The following is a 13,560-nucleotide window of genomic DNA, read 5'->3' as shown; positions in this document are numbered from 1 at the left end:
AATAAATCCTCTCCTTCCTTGGGAATATTTGATTCACATATTGGTTTTGATTTTGAGGCTACTTTTCTCCCATCTATTTAATTCTTGTTTACCCAAGATGTACACGTTCATGAAGAAACATTAAAACAGCTGAAGATTCTGATCAACATTCCTCCTATTCTCACTCATTGTTTCCCCCTGAATTTCTGCCTCTGTATTCTCAAAGCTTGGCTGTTCTAACACATCTACTTTCAATACTTCAGATACTTAGTATATTTCCATCAATTCTTTGGCTGTGTTTTAATTCTTTGTTTTGTAATCTGATAAAATCAGTCTAAACTTTGCTTTGACTAAACAGCTCTCTTTTATGGCTATTTCTGCCTTTGTTTTTCCAGGTTGTGCTACTGTATCAGGAGGAGCTGAAGATGAAGGTGAGGCAGAAGCTGGCTGGATTGAAGGTGCCGCTATTCTGCTCTCTGTTATTTGTGTTGTACTGGTCACTGCCTTTAATGACTGGAGCAAGGAGAAGCAATTTCGTGGGCTTCAAAGTCGTATTGAGCAGGAGCAGAAATTTACTGTGGTCCGAGGTGCACAAGTTATTCAAATCCCAGTGGCAGAGATAGTAGTTGGTGACATTGCACAGGTTAAATATGGTAAGTTTCCACAGATATATTTTCACAACTACTTATCTGGTCTTTAGTAACTTTGGGAAAGACTGATGTTTCAATCAACAATATAATGGGGTGAAAGTTAATTTTGGGACTGACTGCTCTAGAAATGACATAAAAGGCAAAAATGATTCACTACTGAAATTGCCAATAGTAAAGGTGAATGTTGTTAGGGTAAGAAAAGAGCATGACCTGACCTGTGGGCTTGCCATTTTGTGGCCTCATGCTAGTGGTGCTAATGAAAACTGGTTAGAGTGGAACCTGTGAGAAAGCAGAAGTATGAAAGCAGGACTGAAAAGAAATGTGGACACAATCTTCAATGCCTTAAAGTTAGGCATCTAACTAAAACTGGTTTGGCTTTCAGAAATGCTGAGCACCTACAACTTCTATTAACTTAAATAGGAGCTGAAAGTGCTCAGCACTTCTGAAAATTAAGCTTCTGATATTCAGAATCTCTAATTATTCCCACCACAAAAGCAGATCCTTCTTGCTGCTATCTTGCCATTCTAGTCATGCACAGGGAGCTGTCAGACTCCTATCCCAGGCAAGTTATTTGATGAGCTACTTCGCATGTTTGCAGATAATTTTCATAATAGCTTGTGGTCAGCACACCACAGTGGTGGGAGCAGGACTTGGAGCAGCAGAACATGGAGGTTCTCAATTGTGAGAGGGTGTCTGGGGGTGCTGGATAGTTAGGTGGATGCTGGGGGATGCCTGGAGAGTGCTAGGCTCTCTGCTGCAGGTGGGGAGTGTGTATGGAGGAGTTTTCTCATGGCAAGGTGGGGGAGCTGGAGGCTAGTAACAGGCCCTTTACTGTGTGCCTTTGATGTCTCCAATTACTGTTGCTAATGATGCTACTGATTAGAGCTGTACAGAAAAAGGTAATTTTGTTCTATGGAAGATTTCAATATTTCTATATTTGGATTCTTTCTGATGAGAAACAACCTCCTCCCTCCCCCAATTTTGAGATTCTCTGCAAAGGAGAATGGAACCCTGGTGCAGTCCACCTTGGGGGCTGCCCGGGAGCTGCAGACCCTGGAAGCCTGGGTTCCACAGCAGCTCCCCAGGCTGGCTGCCAAGGAGACGGGGGGACAACTGGTAGGAAACCTGCTTGGCACAGAGGGTTCTGTCAGTACTGTGGTAAAATCAGACTCCCTCTGCGCAATGTTCTGATTTCACCCAATCCACAGATTTCAGTGAAACGATGTTTTGTTTGAACTTTTCTCATGAGCTCTAATGCTGATCCTGCCAACTGCTCCTTCCTCTCTTGGATGCTGCAGAGGGAGCAGTGAGAGGGGGAGGCTGTGAGTAGTTGCTTGGTTGCCTGCAACAGAGGCTCTGCATGTAGGCGGAGCAGCTGCAGAACCATGTCTGCAACCCAGAAAATGAGGATCTAGTTAGGCTGTGGGAATTCATGATAGGTCTATCAGGTGCTTGAGTGTTGCATGAGGGGCACAAAACTTAGCAGCCCTGTCAAATCCCATAAACCCTATCAGTGATCAGCAAGGGGAGCTCACCATCTCCCTTTGATTTTCTAGCAGCTGAGGAGGCTGCCTGCTACTTCTCTCTGGGATGGCAAACTTCACATGCTAAAAAAGTGCTTTTTAAAAAAAAGGTTAAACTTGTCTTCGGTGGGATTTGAAGGTGCAACACGTGCTATGTTAGGAGTGACATAGCACTGGCTTAAGATCTTGGCCCTCCCCTCCACAGACTCCCTATAAATAGGGTTTGGGAGGACCAGGAATATAGAGGCTGACATGAACTGTTGTAACGTGTAGTCTTCCATCAGTTGTTTAGTTCAGTGGTTCCCAAACAGGGGTACACAGAGATCTTCCGGGGGTACAACAACTAATCTAGATATTTGCCTAGTTTTATAACAGACTACATAAAAAGTATTAGCGAAGTCAGTACAAACTAAAATTCATACAGACCATGACTTCTTTATACTGCTCTGTATAATACACACTGAAATGTAAATTCATTATTTATATTCCAATTGATCTATTTTCTAATTATATGGTAACAATGAGAAAGTCAGCAATTTTTCAGTACTAGTGTGCTGTGACAATTTTGCATTTTTTTGTCTGATTTTGTAAGCAAGTAGTTTTTAAGTGAGGTGAAACTTGCGGGCATGGAAGATAAATCAGACTCTTGAAAGGGGTACAATAGTCTGGAAAGGTTGAGAGCTATTGGTTTAGTTAAATGCTTATTTTAATTGTTGTTGAGTTGTAGTAATGTTTTATAATATTAATTATGTTATAGAATTTCCCCCCACCCCCAATCTTACTAAGTCTCTCTGGTTTTCTTTTACCTTGGGCTTAACTAATAGGTGATCTCCTGCCTGCTGATGGGATTTTCATTCAAGGAAATGACCTTAAAATTGATGAAAGTTCCTTAACTGGAGAGTCAGACCAAGTCCGCAAATCTGTTGACAAGGACCCTATGCTGCTATCGGGTGAGTCTGTTTTTTATTCTTTCTGAATTAGTAGTGTTCGCACATCAAAATTTTGATGCTCTTTTTTCCCCCCTGAGGTGTGGTTAGATTTTGAAAAGTTGTCAGTAACTTCAGAAATACCATTTATTTGTTGTATGCTGACTTAGGCACAAACCTTGGAGAGTTTTATCTATTAGAAACCTGAGAATTTATTTTAAAATAGACTCTTCAATTTTTATTCATTAAAAGGATCCTTTCTAGATGTTACTTGTGGATAGTATCTTTATGTTGGGATTCATTAAACAGGTAGGTGATTCTACAAGGAGCTTTTCCTCACTAAACCAGGGTCCCACCATGAACTTAACAGACAACCCCAGCAACCTGGTAATTTCTTATCAAATAATTACATTCAAGCCATCTAAATTCCACTTGCAGTTTCCACTGACTGCAGAATTATTCACTGTGTAACCTGGATGAATTTGGGGTGCAATTTCCAGTTGTCACAAATAACTGGCTATGAATTTCAGTGGCTACGGAAAATTTCTTTTAATAGATGAGATTGGTGAGTCACATATTTAAGGACATTAAAACCCAAATTAGTGCAAAACGAATAAAGTTCCCCCAAAGATAGAAGCATACAGCATAAAAGTTCTTAGGGTTGTCACCCCCTCAGACTTTCAGAGACCATGGAAAATACTGGGAGCCAGGTATATCGTAAGTGGAATGTGCCACTTCAGCTTACATCATCCTGTCAAGCCTGAAATTCCCAAGGAGGGTCCGGTTACCAGCTTCTTTATATACCTTTTCCAATTTCTACCTACACATCTCTGGGACTATATTTGATGAGGTTTCTGCCCCCCCTTCCCATGTGTGGTATTCCGGAGAAACTTATTTGGTAATTTAACTTCTGAGGCTGGAATTGGAATTTTTTTTTTTTACTGTTTCTGTGGAAAAAATACCTATATTTGGCCAAGTTATAAGCCTTTGAAAATTCTGTTTCTACATTCATAGTAGAGATTTGTTAGAGTTTGTCACCTAAATGCTCCCAAGATACCATCTACTGTGAGCATGCTTAAGGCCAGCACTACAAGGACTGAGTGGGAGTTTCCCTGCAATTGCTGCTGCAAGCCGCTATGGCACCAGACAAAAGAACTAAGAGTGGGGGGACTCACTCTCTCTCTCTCAAGCTCTCAAAATACACTTCTCACAAGCTCTCAGACAGTGTATAGGACTTGTTAGGTCTAAGCATCGGCACTGGCCATTACTACAGGTAAGATGCCAAACTAGATTCATCAGTGGTCTGGGTTAGTATGGCAAATCCTATATCACAGAGCAGAGATTAAACGTGAAATCAATGTATGGATAAAATATTTCACTTGGAGCTGTGTTCTAATGTCTAAGTCTTGCATAGTGTCTTCCTTGTGATACTAACCATCATTTTGGTGAATAGCAGTTTCATGTTTAATCCATAGCCATCTGTTTGCTGTATTCTATATTTAATTTTTCAATTTTTGCAAAAAATCCTTTTTTCTATTGATAGCGGATATGATTTATGAAATTGTAAGTACAGCCATTGATAAGCTGCCATGAGCTAGAATGTGTCCAGTTTTCTGTAGTAGATCTAATACTTGTGTTAATTTCAGAAGCTTCTATCATGAAACATCACGAGCTTTTATAATTTGAAACAGCCACTGTTATAATATTCTTGATGACAGCTGATATGCAGTACACACATTCCGACCCATACATGAATTTTGTGAGAGCTATTTGGATGTGTATAGCTGTCAGTTGGTAACTGAAAGAAAACATGGAAAATGTTAGCAGATGTCTTGTCCTGAAAAGATAGCAGAGGAAAAAAATAGCAGTCAAATTAGGGGAAGAACATACGATGTCCCCACTCCTGCTTCCAAAACCCCCAAACATCTGCCTACTTAAAGAGAGAAGCTTGGCTTTATAATTTTATGACACAATTAGACAAAGTTTAAGCACTTTTAAAATTCCCTTTATTGTGTAATGACAAAGATGGTGAAGAATTAATGTGATATTTTAATGAGTGCTGTGCAAGCTTTCATAACTTTCATTAACTGACTGACTAATTTATATTGACACTATTCTATAAGAGTTCTGAATTGTGTTGGCTCTTAGGCACTCTCTGATTTGGTGCCTCATACTGCAAGGACTGAGCATCTCTTGGGAAGGGCTAAGAATTCTCTAATCCCAGCGATGTTGATAAGTGTAGAGGGATTACCAACACCATGCATGAACCAATTGAATTTTGATGGGAATAAAAATTGTAGCTCTATCCCTTCCATAGTTACAGTACATTAAACATTTATTGTGGGTGCAAAGTACAAACTCAAAGTACAGAGAAGTGGGTGGGCTGCAATAAAGGAAGCCTTTAGCCCCATATATGTTGGGCTGAGAACAGTTGTATTTAAGATGTAACTTGGTTTATACACATTTTGACCAATTGTTGTGGAGGGGGAACAAGAATCTTTACTTGGGTTTTAAAATTTAGTTTCTGGTCGATGGCAAAACTGTGTTAGCGTGGCCAATGTTTTAAACAAATTTGTGTAGCAAATGTGCTGTAAACATCTTAGATTTTCCTCGTCTTTTTACATATGAAATATATAGGTAGACTATTCTGGGAGCGTCAAGGTAAATATTTTCAATGATAACATCCCTTCAGCTCTAGGACTAAAAACTAGGATAAACCAAAGCTCATCTGGGCTGCAGTCTGACATTGTCTTCTCCTGAATCATCCACCGAAGATGAAAAACGTTTCTTCTGTCTTGTCATCACAGAGAACAGCTATAAAACATTACAATTGAAGTCCACAAACTCATTTTCAATGCCATTGTCAGACTAAATCTGTTGAAAGACTGAAGCAGGAAGTAGGTTGATATTGAATTCACCCTTCTGGCACCTGAAACGGTGTTTTTAATAATCATTCAGAGTTTCAATGACATAATTAAGCTGTGTCTTACTGCTGATATCCCTTTTAATCATCAACACAGTCATTTGCTCTACTTGAGAAGCAGTTCTTATCATACAAGTGCTGACTAAAACAGATGGTTCATTTCCACCTGTATTAACACATTTAGAACCACCTTGAAAAATAAAAAGAGTTCACCCGAAACCAAAATAAGCAATCTCTTTTCTAGTTGTATTGTACTGACATTCAACACATTTTTTAAAAAATTGAGGATGTTAAAATAGATTTAGGGGAACATGTAATAGGCATATCAATTTCATTGTCTCAGCTAGAGTGCCAGGATGCAGTACATTAACCAACTCATACTTAGCTTCTTCTCTGTTATACAAATCCTGCATACAGGCTGAGGGGGGCCTGTTTGGCATAATGAAGATGTTACTTTCCAAGAGCCATGCAGATCTCTGCTCTCTGATTGAGATCCGGTTGTATAAAGGTACCACTCAACATGAGTAAGATTGGCAGAATCTGGCCCTTTATGAATAGGTGCTTCCTTCTTTCAGTATTGGTTAATCTGGATGAGACCTTTTCTTGTCAATGCTGACATTGTATATACTTATTAATTTCACTCTGATTTAGCATTAGTTAATGGCAACTTGGAAAGTATCAGGATAAAAACTTATAATGTTTTCATAAGACAAGATAGAGGCAGGTAATAGAAGGAGCAGTATGTAGAGACGTTAATATTTTTTGGGAAAAAGAAAAGATAGCTTACAAAGATCCAGAATTGTAGTACTTCAGGTCAATAAAAAACTGTTAAAACATGCAACGCTTATGAATATTGTGCATACTGTTTGTATGTGCCCCATGTAAGGTAATAAGAAATGGTAATTGGTCCTGGGGGAGCTCTGATCTGCAGTGCCTTTTTTAGTGACTTCATTTTTAGTCTATAACTTTAAGGCATGGCTATTCTGAGAGCCCTAGACGAATGAGAGCAATTGCCCCAAACTGTCCTCTGGGAGCTCTCCCGGAGATGAAAACAAAGCCACTGAAGGGCAGTACTTTGATTTGTTTCTACAAGGGTTCATATGCAAGTCAGTGGTATCAAAAACACCTGATAAACAATATCAGCATGTTACCAGAGAGCTGAAGAAATCAGACAGCTTGGGAAGTTGTCTCACCACAACTTTCACAATCTTAAACTGAAATGGCAGATTAGAAACTGGATGATAATTGGGTTGGGGTGTTTTTTTGTTTTTCATTTTGTTTTTTTAGCAGTGACAATACCATAGTTCCCTTAACAGAAGCGAGCAACCTGCCTTCCTAATGGAAACCTTGACACTCTCAACCAGAAATGGATCCAGTACTTCCCCACTTGCCTTCACCACTCAGGGGGACATGTATCCAAAGGGCAGGTTGCGGTACAAAGTATTTTTTGGAACCCAAGTAAGCAAATCTGGCCTAAACTCAAGGAAAAGTGGTCTGCATATATAGAATCATATGCTTCAGTTTGCATCTTCTCATTTCATCTGCAAATTTCTTTGCACTGCGGGCAAGACTTGCATCAGCCAACAGATGAAGACAGTTTTGTTTAACCAAACTGTCCTCTATTCACAAAGAAATCCATGGATTGAAGCTGATGCATTGTTTAATTCTGTCTTAGTCAAGAAAGCTGCTTGTTTGAATACATCCCTAAATCATAAATAGAGAACTTTTGAACATGAGACTAACCTCACTGTTATACTCATCAATGTTCTAGGGTACTGTGTGATAGGTAATTGTTAATTTTCTGTACATCTCCGAAGACTGAATGTTACACATTTTGTCCCAGTGTTCGTGAATTTAGTTACAAATATGGGACAGTTGCATAAAAGAGCAGAATTAATCTAATTCTAATTTTATATAAATAATGATTGAATTGGAAATGACACAATGTTATTGTATCTGAACTTAATTTAGTGTCTACCTGTACATTTGTATCAAGGCAAAGCAAGGATCCAAAACCAAAGAGAAGTCAGTTTATTGAAGAGCAAATAAAATACATTTTGGGGCCATGGTGCTTTGTCAGTTTCTGAAAATAAAAAATGAAGCTGGATTTAGGAATCAGGTCACTAACTGCCTGGAGAAAAACAGATCAGATTTTGTCTCGATTCCCTGCCAGTAAATATTCCAGTCTGGGCTTCTTGCAAAGCAGAAACCTTCAGAGCAAAGCATCCGACCTTAAAAGCTCCACATTATTTTGGTTATTCTGCAATTATAATGACTTTGATGGAAAGTTCTCTTTCTTTTCTAGAGGGATTTTTGATAGATGTTTCAGTTTATTGATAACATCAATTCTATTTTAGCAGTTGCAGGGAAGGGGCTAAAATAGTTGCCTGGATTTGCAAATAGAGAATATGTGTCCACTGCAGTTTTGATATTAGTTACTTTGAGCCCTGAAAGTGAGATGTTATTTTTCACTTGCTTCTTCATGCCCATTTCACCATATTTAACCAGTTTCGTTCTCTGATATTTAGATTTCTGGACACACTAACTTTTAGGTACACTATTGTCCAGAAAATGTCTGTGGTCGCATAATAGTCTCTGCCTAACTTCCTAGTCCATATATGTTTCATTAATTTTCCGCTCACTAAAATATTTTCTTTTCCATGCTTGAAAACTAACCTTTTATTAGCAGCTTCAAAAATCTGAGTTTTTCTGAACTATGTAAGTATTGTGAAAGTTCTGGTGCCCACAGTAGGAAAAAATTGATTTTATTCACATTGGAAAGAAGTCTTATGAATGAAAGAAATAAACAAATTCATTTCACGTGAACCTGACATACAAGATTTAAGATTTATTATTCAGTGAATAGATTAGGAGGAAACATGAATTTTTTCCATAGTTCCAAGTACATAATTATAGCTAATAAAGATTTAGAGTCTGATTCTTCACTCAAACTGGTTTATATTAGTCATAACTTAACTGATGCCAGTGGAGTTACCAGTGTAAAGTGAAAGAAGATTCAGTTCTTTTGTCTGTCTGTAGATATTTAAGAGCTCTTCAAAAATTACTGGTTAGATGCAGCTTACTGAACTACTGGTACTCATTACCCGCGCAGAAATGTCCCTTTAAACTTTAAATTCACTTTTAAATATAGTCTCCAGACTTATTAGAATTACATGAAGGGTGAGTCTAAAAGCTTTGGCAAGGCTCAGTTCAGATTGATAACTAGAAGTCTGGATATTTATGACCTTCCTAAATCTGTGGGATTGAGCTTGAAATCTTGTGAGTGTGGCTTTCTTTCTGACTGAGACAGTGATCCATAAAGCATAACCTTTCTTTTGGTATTTTAAAACACATATTTATGTTCCAATACAGATCAAATACATGACTTTAAAACACAGTTTAAAAGTTTAAACATTTGTGAGCTTGAGAAAAGATTCTGTTTTGCATGAGGTTTTAGGTTGGTTCTTGTTTAACAAAACCTGTAGTTTAACTGAACCCCTATAATGAATTCTCTAAGTATTTGCTATTCCTTCTGACTTGAACTTCACATTTCTTCAGTTATGATTCTGCAAGCTTAGTGCAGGTGTGTCTAGAAATGACATATGAGGTTATTGAATTGAGCTTCAGTAGATTGGCATCCAAGGTAATGCAGAAGCACAGTAGCGCAATGACATTTCATGCATTCACCATTATCGTTTACATACTGAGGGGTAATGAGATTGTTGGCACAGCTGACTGGAGAACAACTGTTCTGTTTTGTGGCCTCTCTTGAGATTTCAGCATTTGTTTTTGTTCTACATTGAAATGAAAACAAAACCTTTAGCAAAACTGAATTGTGTCAGAACGTCTCTTTTCAGATCACAATTGTTAGAGAGTCCTAAATCAAAAATCTATCTGTGGAAGTGACACCTGAGGGTACGCCCTGGATTTCAGAAACCACCTCAACAATAACTTCATTAAAATCAGTATGTCTCCACACAACATTTCGATTTTAATGTTTTGCCAAAAATTTTCCAACCAGCTCTAATTATCAGCACTAATTCAGTCCTGATGAATTGGAAATATCCCTTTCCATTTTTAATAGTCTTTATAAGAGGCAGTTTTTGGAAGAGGGCTAATGCTTCACAGTCTTATGTAAAACCAAGACTAATTTACTGTGTTACCATGGGGAAACTACACACTGCATCACTTTGATGTCAGCCAATAATTCTCTGACAAAAAGGTTAGCTCAGTAAAGGCTTTATATATAGTACAATATGTTTGTGCCTAGTTTATTCAAGTTGCTCTAGTAAATTTATAAAAGGACCTCATGGATTCATACAATCAATTATCTGTTAATCTAAAAAAACTCTTTAGATCTAAACACAGAGTTTCTTTTCTTGACATCATCATGTTAGTTCTAGGTGTACCCCAGGACTTTTAAGTGACTGTGATGGGGTGGACTAGACCCTGAGTCCTCTGATTCCTGATTACGGTTTGTGGCCCTGCCAAATCCTGACCCAGAAGAAGGTAGTAGAGTGGTCCCCCAAGCTGCCTAGAGAGGCTGAGGAGGAAGCAGCCCAGCAGAGCCCAGTAGGCTAGTAGACTAAGAGCTGCACAGAGAGAGCAGTTCCTTGCTAGAGCTGGAGGAGAATGGATGGTTCTCTGGGCTGGCTGCTGGGACTTCAACAGGACAAGGCCCTGAGGTAAGGGTGAAGAATGTGCTGGAGCCATGGGGAAATGACCCAGGGAATTGTAGCAGCAGTACAGTTTATTTAAAGGGACATGGTGGACAGCTGCTATCTACAGGGTCCCTGGGCTGGGACCTGGAGTAGAGGCAGGCCTGGGGCCCCCCAACCTCCCATTAGTCACTGGGGTGAGTGGCCTGGACATTGAGGACCCCAGAAGGTGTAACTAACTCTTTTAGAGGCCCAGCTGAATAGCTGGGGCCAGAAAGGCCCTGAGAGGGCAAAGACATTTCTTCCAGAGAAGGAGCCCTGGGGCCCTGCTCTATTCTGGAGCAGGGACAAACTGAGAGAGATCTTACAGAGGGCACTGAGAGGTCCCTTTTGGACTTGTACCCTGAAAGGGGTTGGCTTTGCTTTTATCTCAGACAGATTGTGTATGACTTGGCCGGAGGGCTAAGTCAGCAAAGACCCACCACAAAAACAGGTAGAGAGAGAGTGTAGGCACATACACTTGGCTAGGGGGCGCTCGCAAGAGGTGAGTGCAGCCCTGTTACTGTGACCCATTAGGGAAAGGCATCACTAGCCAGCAGGTAAAGAGAGGGTAATTGTAATCAAGAATGGGATAGGAGAGTGGGGGAGCCACCAGAGGATGGTGAAGGGGGTAACACTAATCAGTTAAGAGCATTTCGGTGACTGACACAAAATGAATGGCTTTTGTTCACACACTGTCTGCAAGCCAATCTCTTTTGACAGTGTGGAATTCAGAACATTCAGGCGGTGATTCTATTTTAGTTGAAGGGACTGGGCTTTGATCAGTAGGGTTTTTGTTGTTGTTATCCACTTGAATGTTCTTTATTGTCAGCTTTTTTGGTCAGATGTAGTCTCACCTTTTTTCTGTCTTCTGTTTATCTCATTTCAAGAGATATTTAGAAGCTAAAATTATTTTAACTATATTTATTCTGTGGCACTGTCCAGCTGTTTAAATGACCATATACAGCATTTCCTGGAGATATAGCTTCATTGAATTGGTTTGCTCATCTATTTGATGAACATTTTGGTTTCTATATAGTGTCAAGCATCTTCTATACCATATGTAAATTTACTTTCTTTTTGCTGGTTTAATGAATTATTGGATACACAGGGTAGCTCCAGAATTCTGATCCCTCTGAAAACTCTTGTTTTCATAGCCATACATGTGATGGATGTATATGGAAATTGGAAGAAAGTTGCACTGCTGCTGTTCTTTTCGGCTTAACTTAGCTGTTGATATCTAGTGCCCATTTTTGAAGCTACTCTCTTGAACTTTGCATCAGAATGACATTGAAAAATAGTGTCTGCACATTATATTGGAAATGGTAGTTGCCATAGATTTATGATATACTATGTGTAATTGGTGGCGGGCGGGGGGGAACCAATATACATTTGTGCAGAAAACTTCCACTTTGAGGATAATGCCTGTGCTAACTGGTAGGATAGGTTAAATGCAACAGTATTGATAGAAGTGGTAGTTGGAATGTTTTTTAAGAACTTTCATACTTTCAGTATAGTACAATGCCTTCTTATTTGCTGTATTTTTGACCACACAATGTCTGTCTGCTGACAGATCCCAGTTCCTGAGGCAGTTCACCTCAAGGAGGAACCCATGCCCTTTCTTAGAAGCAATTTCTTTTGAAATACTAGTGTAGAGAACTGGGAAATTTTTTATTTATTTATGAAACAATGTGTGACTCAGTTTTCCCCTTGCATTCTATTGTTTCCTACCTGGGTGAAGGGGATTAACCTCTTTCTCTTCCACTGGGGAGATATGACAGATGTGTGACCTTGGAAGCATGGAAAATGTCAGACAGTTGTATCAAGATGTACAAGATGCCATAAGTACATAGAATATTCATGGACTTTTGCATCAATAAGTGTAATATGCATCTTTGTGTTCCTGGCTTGCTGGGTGGGTTTTGTGTGAAATCTGGAGTGACTCAGGAGTGAGTAATGCAAAGTCCCAGTATCGGCAGTGCAGACACCCAGCTGTTGAAGCTTTCCCCTGAGGAAAGGGGTATTGATTAGTTTTATTTGTTTCAGAACTGGGCAAAAAAGGGTCAGCTTGAACTGAGTCACGGTCCCTCACGTGACCCCCCAAATGTACATGAGTATTTAACCAAGAGGGAAGATCTCTGCTGGAAGGCTCGGAAGGACTTTGAAAGCTACCAGAGGCTCCATGTGGAAGATGTGTGACGCTTAGCAAGCTTAGCGTACATGTAGACTGTATATTGTTTTATAATATATTTTCTCTGTAGCACTTTTATCCTAAATAAATGTACTATGCTTTGTGAAAGCTGGCTGATCACTGGCAAATGCTGTCAGAGGCCCCTGAGAGAACAGATCTGTAGGTGCTGGACTAAAATCAGGCCTGCTGGGACAAGCACAAGACTGCAACCCTAAAATTGTAGTCTGGAGGGAGAGGAAGGTGGGTTCTAGCCCATGGACATTTAGAGGCTTGAGACTTAAAGTGACACCCTTGAGAAGATGAGGGAGGGAGCAGAGGTGCAGTTTACTTTGCTTGGATGCCCTTCTTTACATGCCATATGACAAAACAGGATGTATTAGTGTGTCTAAAAAGGCTGGTGAATAAAATCACATTAAGGCTACCATAAATATCAACACAATATCCAGGAAAGGTCATAGTGATCCTGCTTTATTTCTGAGCTACTCCTGCATAGCTTGTGGATAGTTTGAGCCTTTCCTCATCATCCCAAAGTGGGTCAGGTCTGCCCAGGTAATCTCACTTTTCCTTTATACCTGTACCAGAGTGTTTCCTTTGTGCAACTTTTACAGATATAAGGGAAAAGCACGCACTGGGATCTGCAAGGTAAGCTGAGGCCAATACTGGCAAAAATA

At 39.6% G+C, this 13,560-nt stretch overlaps 1 protein-coding gene across 4 annotated transcripts in view; it reads left to right on the top strand.

The window, feature by feature from the left end:
• The window catches only part of ATP2B2 (ATPase plasma membrane Ca2+ transporting 2), a 330,044-nt gene that overhangs the window by 166,186 nt on the left and 150,298 nt on the right, over positions 1 to 13,560 (top strand). For all 4 annotated transcript variants that reach the window (XM_077821231.1, XM_077821230.1, XM_077821229.1 and 1 more), the window contains exons 3-4: positions 375 to 632; positions 2,977 to 3,102. In XM_077821231.1, coding sequence (XP_077677357.1) covers positions 375 to 632; positions 2,977 to 3,102 — 384 coding nt within the window. The remainder of the gene's footprint in view (positions 1 to 374; positions 633 to 2,976; positions 3,103 to 13,560) is intronic.

Source organism: Eretmochelys imbricata, chromosome 7, assembly GCF_965152235.1.
Source record: "Eretmochelys imbricata isolate rEreImb1 chromosome 7, rEreImb1.hap1, whole genome shotgun sequence".
NCBI classification, from domain to species: domain Eukaryota; kingdom Metazoa; phylum Chordata; order Testudines; family Cheloniidae; genus Eretmochelys; species Eretmochelys imbricata.
The sequence above is the reverse complement of the archived record's forward strand: the minus strand, read 5'-3'. Positions and strand labels throughout refer to the sequence as shown.